At 33.2% G+C, this 7,542-nt stretch overlaps 1 protein-coding gene across 1 annotated transcript; it reads left to right on the top strand.

Moving 5' to 3' along the window:
• The first annotated feature begins 512 nt into the window (after positions 1 to 512).
• LOC111371779 (AT-hook motif nuclear-localized protein 1-like) lies at positions 513 to 3,669 on the top strand. The gene is made up of 5 exons (XM_022993931.1): positions 513 to 1,211; positions 2,147 to 2,214; positions 2,448 to 2,579; positions 2,735 to 2,896; positions 3,062 to 3,669. The coding sequence occupies exons 1-5, from the start codon at positions 860 to 862 to the stop codon at positions 3,284 to 3,286; spliced, it is 939 nt and encodes a 312-aa protein (XP_022849699.1). The 5' UTR covers positions 513 to 859; the 3' UTR covers positions 3,287 to 3,669.
• The last annotated feature ends 3,873 nt before the right edge of the window (positions 3,670 to 7,542 follow it).

Here is a 7,542-nt window from a genome sequence, read left to right as displayed (position 1 = left end):
TAAATTTATTATCAGATACAATGCATTTTACACTCTTTTAGGTTACGTAAAAATTTTCATCTCCGTTCTCTTTAAGGTATCGTCATGTTCACACACCAACTTTTCCTTATAAATTAAAAATTTTAAATTCTCAAAGCTACAATAATTATTTATTTAATTGTAAATAAAGTTCGTGGTAGGTCCCAAAAGTTAAATGATACATCAATTAGTTGATATAACATGTTATTGATGCTTGTATTGGTGTTTAGGAGATCATTTCTCTCTCTCTCTTTTATTTTTATTCTCTTATTAAATTAAAATAAAAATGAGATTGAGAGTTTTTATTGCTTGGCAAGCTAATTTTCACTTTTTCCCAACTACAAATATTTTTTCAATTTTCCTTTCCAACCGGACTCCAACCCTTTTATTAACCAAACTACATATTTTCTATGCTATCAAATAATTAACAATTAATGGACTCAAATATTTAAATATTTTCATCCACTTTATACATTTTTTAAATCACAAATTCAGACAGTCTGAGGAAAATTAGGAAAAGTTAAATTAGCTTTAACTTACAATACCTCAATTTCCCCATTGTCTCACCCCAAAATTCAATCCTTCTCTTTTAATTCTCCAAAAAATCAAATCTTTTTTCTCATAATTTTATTGTTCATCCACACCAACTTTCCCATTTTTTTCAGTTTGATCTTACAGTAAATTTTTTCCAGTTCTGTCAAAACCCGAAGAAGCTTTTTAAGGGATAAACTTCAAATCTTTGCTGTTTTTTTATTTTTCTTACAATTTCTGGGTTTTTGCTTCCAAAAAAATTATGATTTTTTGAGGGTTTGTAGGAATTGTTTTTCTTGGAATTTGAAGTATGGAAGGTGGAAGTGGTACTATAAGTAGCAGTGGAATCACAGTGGTGGGATCAGATGCTCCTTCGGACTACCATGTGGCTCCAAGGTCCACTGATAATCCAATTCAGATGAGTGGATCAGCGCCGCCTCCTCCGCCGGGGACCACCGCTGCTGGAGTGAGTGGTTCCACTGTTGAGAAGAAGAAGAGGGGCAGGCCTAGGAAGTATGTCCCTGATGGCTCTGCCACTAAGCCCCTCTCACCTAAGCCGATATCCTCCTCGGCCCCTACACCGATGATTGATTTCTCGGCCGCGGATAAGCCCGGAAAAGTCCGGCTGGCACAGCATACGAGAATGGAGCAGGAGAATTTGGGTAATTGAAATGATGATTGTCCATTACTATATGGAGCAATGTGTGTTTTAGTATTAATGCCTGCATGTTCACCAAATATTCTATTATGCATTGGTGTTTAGTTTGTATGAATGAATTTAAGTTCCATGGTTTAACTGTAAGAATTATTGCAAATGATAGTTGAGTGAAGCAATGGGACCTATGAATTGATGCCTCAACTAAAATCTTGTCATGAATGGGTAGTTTTGATAGCCTTGTGGGCTTTTGGTGCGAAAATGATGGAATCTAGATTGACTTTCTTGAATAATCCACGTCTCTTCTGCTGCGGAATACCCCAACTTGGACAGAAAGATCTTAGAAGCTTCATTATTCGTGGGCAGCCAAATTGTAATTCAAACTCGAGTGGCTTTTGTTTGTTTCCTAAAAGTCTCTTGTTGGTTCTTAGAATATGTACAATTTGACTCCCGAATGGAAAATTTGACATGCCGTGCCCCTGGTACAAAATGGATTTTTAGCCTGAGATCAGGCCTTGCCTCCTGTCATTTGACAACTATGTACTTGTCGGGCATATGGTGGAAAAATGGATTCTGCTTGCACGTGAGGACCAAAGCTTATATAAACATGTCTATCTCTCTAACAATTTAAGCTTTTAGCCTTTTAGGTGACATGGTTCAACATAGGTTGTTGGCCATTTACACGAGTCTGTCTTGAGCTCTATGATGACTTCATAAAAAGGTTGGTGAAGTAATATTCTTTTGCTAGTGGAATGAGTTCTTCTCGATCCACATAATTGGTACGTGAAGATCAGGTTCATGAATTAATGGTTTTCATCCTATCGTTTTCATGGCCACAAAATGCCTTTTTCCTTTCCTATTATGATATTTTTAAGAATACTTGATATGATTCTTTGTTGCTGAAGTCTTCTCCTCGAAATCTTCAATGTCTTTTCTTTGTAGGTGAATGGGTTTCATGTACAGTTGGTGCTAATTTTATTCCTCATATCATCACTGTCAATGCTGGAGAGGTAAAATTTCAATTTTGCAGCATGATTTGCTCAATAGACAAATAATTTTCCATAACCTGTATTTGAGTTTTCAGTTCAGCTTCGTAGTTTAATTTACATTTACTTTTCTCCTTTTCAAATGTCTCCCTTGCTCTTACTTTTGGAGACCATTCACATTAATGAATGATTTTCTGTGTATAGTGTACGACGAAAGTTGAAATCCACGGCATTAATGAATCTACTTTTGATTTTAGGATGTCATGATGAAGATCATATCTTTCTCTCAACAAGGTCCTCGGGCTATTTGCGTTCTCTCGGCTAATGGCGTGATTTCAAGCGTAACGCTTCGTCAACCTGATTCTTCAGGTGGCACATTGACATATGAGGTGCTGGATCAATAATTTTTTGCTAGTTTAATAACATCTATCTTCCCTTTCAATGCCCCACCAAATTTAACGTTGCTTGTAATTTTTAGGTACGGTATTATATTTGTTTGCCATCGACGGGAACATTTGATATCATAGTTCTTTTGTTGTTTTAGGGTCGTTTCGAGATGCTCTCGCTGACTGGATCATTTATTCCTTCCGAGACTGGAGGGATGAGGCACCGAACTGGTGGTATGAGCATTTCGCTAGCTAGCCCCGATGGTCGTGTTGTAGGGGGTGGGGTTGCTGGTTTACTGGTTGCTGCCAGTCCCGTCCAGGTTTGTTCTCGTCTCGTTTTTGTTTTATCCAGACATATTTAGTGATTACTTATGTTTAAGCTTAGCAAAACACATCATTAGTACACTTCTTTCTCGTACGATAATTAATAAAGCCATCCTAGCACACATTTTCTAATAAATTTTGCGTTTTTGGTGTGAAATTAGATTGTGGTTGGTAGTTTTTTGGTGGGGAATCAGCATGAACAGAAAACGAAGAAACACAAGACACAGTCGACGACTGTTATACCTACTGCTGCTATTCCTATCTCGAGTGCAGGGGTGGAAGAACCATATAATGCCAACTCTTCTTTCCGTGGAGACAGCTGGTCTTCAATGGGCCCCGACTCAACGACTAAACCCACTGATATCAACACATCTTTGCCCGAGTAGTAACCCTAAAACGCTAACCCCATAGGTGGATTAGACAAAACAAAAAATCTTGTCCATTGTACTTTCCAGAATAGTGTAGCAAATATGCACTAACAGTTCTCTTACCAACGCAATTGGCGTCAAATCCATTCATGGATTCCCTAGTTATCGAGTCTTATCACCCATATGTTGTTCGTTATAAACTTAGTACTTGCGTAATTAGGCGAGGTTTGTGTAGTAAATTAGCTAGTTAGTGCATTCGAGTTGACATTTTTTCGTCTATGATCTACTATCGTGTTGTTGAATGTATAGAGATGTCGATGTATTGTCATTTCTGTTCGCTTATTTATTCAACATCTTCTAGTCTTTTCAATGTATCCAAATTCACGATTTCTTGTTTTCAATATATTGCATGTTCTAGACAAGTTAATTCGTGCCATGAATACGAGAGAAAGTTTTATGTTTGTTGTTAACTTGCACCAATCGTGGCCCTATAATCTTGTTTAGTTAAGGATCTTTTCCCCCCAAGTTCAAGTTCTGTCCCCAAAGTTCGAGTTCTTTTCTTCGATCAGATTGGGATTGAAGATCAAGATTTCACATTGAGACAAGATAAGGGGCATATTATTTTTAACGTAAAAATGTAGTTAAATCGCGTAAAATGCTCTTGAAAAAGTAGTGATCGCTGAAAATATTTTCATAAAGAACATTGAATATTGTCGACACATGTAAAATCAGTCATGTTACATATACAACTCCAATTGACAATCACACACACGGGAAGGGGTTTACGATGAATAAAAAAATCGTGAGCCCCTCTCTTATGAGGAGGTTGTAAACTTCAATTATACAATTAGCAAAATTTCATGTAAAATACTCTTCTTTCTTTTATGTAATATAAAAAGAACCAAATATAATGAAAATTTTGATAAATAATTAGTGACAATCATAAATAACGTTTAAAATGAAATACTTTAATCAATTATTCGTCATGATTAGTCATTATCGTATCCACTTGCTTATCTTTTGGTCATTCATGAATCATTTTAATTTATCATTACAGTGGAGATCAAGCTGTATCATACTTTAGTTTTTTTGCCCACTAATTAAGATAACTACTATTAGTTTTTCCACTAATTAAGATAACTAATGAAAAAACGTTTTTATATTAACTTAAATTAAATAAAGATTGCTTCTTAATTAAGCGATAAAACTCTGAGGCCAATAAAGTTTCCGAAAATCAATAAAAAAAAAAAAAAAAAAACTCGTTTATCGTTAAATTAATTAAACTTCTCAGTCAGGGTTTCTTAGAACATCTTCAATATTAATATGAAGCATTAAAAAAAAAAAATAGAATAAACATTAGCTGACAAGGTCAGTGTCAAGCTTATGTGGTTAAAAATAATAATAATAAAATAAAAAATAATAAAAATTGGTCTAATGTTTCGTCTAGATTCAAGGGCTATGTTAGACATACTTTATTTTTTTTATTTTGTTTCTATTTTTGAAGCGTTGAATTTTCTCTCTTTTACTCCAACTAGTTAAAGTTGAATATGCATTGCACATTGTTCTAAAATACTTTATAAGTAATGTAAAAATAATATTTGATATCAATTTGTTGGAAGACTTGATGAGTGTCGAACATATTGAAGAAAATAAAACTTAGCATAGAAATTTGGAAGAAAAAAATTGTACTCTCAAAACTCAATTTCTATGATTCAAATTTTTTGTAATTATGAACTACTCTAAATGAGCAATCTTTTTTTTTATTACATTTGATACATAAAAATTAATTGTTAATACATAAATTTAAACACCCATTAAAATTTCTAGATACATGAATATGAATAAATTTATCTATAATAACCCTAGATTTATCTAAATCAAGTTCTGGAAATTCATTGAATCTAGGTTAATGTGAATATTAATTAATTGAGAATTAATAATATAAATTTCATAAATGATAATAATTATGTAGTATTTATTACATTTCGAAAAATGAAAAATATGATATTATTTAAATAATCAAATTGTAAGGGGTCCTCGGGGCCTTTGAGGTGAGTATCCGGTTGTAAACTTCAGGGTCTGATGAGATTAGTCAAGGTGCACGTAAATCAAGATCATAAAAAAAAAAGGAATTTTAGGGGGGTTAAAATCGTCCAAAAATGATTCTCCTTTGATGTGATATTTTAATATATTATAGATTTATTAATTTTTATTAAGGTAGATAAAATGATGTGATACGGGTTTCGTCAAAACGAACCAAAGCATTGGAGTTTGATTGGAAGAAACCTAAGCCAAGTTCAGGCCTTCGGGAAGCTAATACGGGTGGCACAATTGATGGATCGAGGCACAAAGCATACTATCTTGAAGTTCATGAGCAAAGTGACAATTTTCGTGTTGGGGTCGAAGTCTGAAAGTCTATGAAACAACGTGATTCAAGCAGCCGAAGAAGGGACCAAACCATAACTCCATGCGACTGCACCGTGTCGCAGGCATGCGGTCACACAGGTGGCTACCGAAACTCGAGAGGCGACAACATCTTCAACCATGCGACCGCACCAAGTTCTACCATGCGGTCGCATGGGCAAACTGAAGACGCGAATTCTCAATTTTTGCGAGAATTTTAATTTGATTCAATTTCTTATTTTTGGCAAGTTTCATTCCTTGTTTTCTAGGGTAGTATAAATTATTTTCTATCTTTCATTATTGAAAAAAACTTTTGATTTGAGAATTAATTCAGAGAGGCGATTTGCTTCCAAACCTTTGTTCTTCGGGATTTTGAACTTATCAAGGGATCCGGTTGGGATTTCTTATGGCGTTCGCAACCTTGGGTGAGGTTCTTAAATTGTGTAATTAGGAGGTTTTCTATTTAATATATCGTTGGTTGCCTAATTCATCGTTTAGGAATTAAATCCGTTAACTTCGAATCAAATTGGCGTTCTTAGGATTAGTGTTACTCTCGTGTGGGTTTGATAGTGTTCGTTGCTATCCGGGTTCGCATCATAAAAGATAGTTGTATATTGAACTCATTGAAGAAACTTGACTATGTATTCTTTAGACATCAATACAAACATTACAACTCTTTCAACTTGCTTACATTGAAAATGCTCTTATCTCTACTGTAAACTCTGTAAAACCACAATGCTAGTGGACTTTCTAATTGCAGTACGATGCGCTTGTCTTACTTTCCTTGGCACTAAATTCTATCAACTTGGCGTTTTTGCTTAAAGACAAATTTCTCCATTGGTACCGAAAGATCTTCGATTTGCCATAATTTTACACCTTACTCTATGCTTTAGCTCGATCAAACGACTATAACTCGAACATGGTCAAGTTTCACTAGTGGGTTAAAAGAGGAGAGAAAATATAAAATGTAATCAAGAAGGGGAAGTTCTCAAAATACTATATGGAGTATAATTACACTTTACATTTTTTTTTCTTTTTAATTTATTTATACTATACTACTTTTAACAGTATAGTAACGGAAACCAACTTTTGCTAAATAATTTACAAAGTTTTCTTTTTAAGGAATTTAATTAGATCAAAATACCAAAAATCGATAATAAACCATCCCCTTCGTGCTACATTATATAATGCTTACCAATACATACCAGTTGGATTTATTTATTTATTATTATTATTATTATTATTATTATTATTGGTCTCCAACAACAATTCAATAACTATTTTATTTTCACCTAAATTTTTCTCTCATTCGTTTACTCCTACATGATTTAACATTGAGTCAATTCATTTTATAGAATCATTTCCTTTTTTTTTTTCAATTTTACTTTCTACACAATTATATATTTTTTAAGCCACTGTTTAGTGGAGATTAAAACCAAATTTTTAATAAATTTTGACTAAACCGATAAAATATGTAATTGAAAATTTGTGAATTCCATTAAATATGTGATAAAAATTAACTGTTAACTTTAACTTAATTAAAATTTGAATTTTAACCCCTACCACACAAAGGCTAAATATGATTAATATTCTTGAATAATGCTATCTAACATCAATAATGTTACAACGTCATTATATATGTTATTAACTGATAGGTTCAATTAAGCCTTTATTTGATCCCCATTTTGGAGGAAATAATGTATTTTGAATAGTAGATTGATGGAGAATGTGTATTTAAAAATTAAAAAAAAGTTTTGAATTTACGTGTAATATCATTTTATTGAAGAAAGTATAGTTAAAAATGAATTTTAAAAAAATAAATTTTTGGAAGAATGAGAATCAAACAAGAGTTAAATGTAGAAAAAGATGAC

Source organism: Olea europaea, chromosome 22 (genome assembly GCF_002742605.1).
Source record: "Olea europaea var. sylvestris chromosome 22, O_europaea_v1, whole genome shotgun sequence".
Lineage (NCBI taxonomy): Eukaryota > Viridiplantae > Streptophyta > Magnoliopsida > Lamiales > Oleaceae > Olea > Olea europaea.
Note: the sequence above shows the minus strand (reverse complement) of the source record. Positions and strands in the feature narration are given on the sequence as shown.

Excerpts from the sequence above, each read along its gene's own strand:
- LOC111371779 (XM_022993931.1), top strand. The coding sequence starts at position 860 with ATGGAAGGTGGAAGTGGTACTATAAGTAGCAGTGGAATCACAGTGGTG. Across the intron at positions 1,212-2,146 it reads AATGGAGCAGGAGAATTTGG|GTGAATGGGTTTCATGTACA; the intron begins GTAATTGAAATG and ends TTTTCTTTGTAG. Across the intron at positions 2,215-2,447 it reads TCACTGTCAATGCTGGAGAG|GATGTCATGATGAAGATCAT; the intron begins GTAAAATTTCAA and ends TTTTGATTTTAG.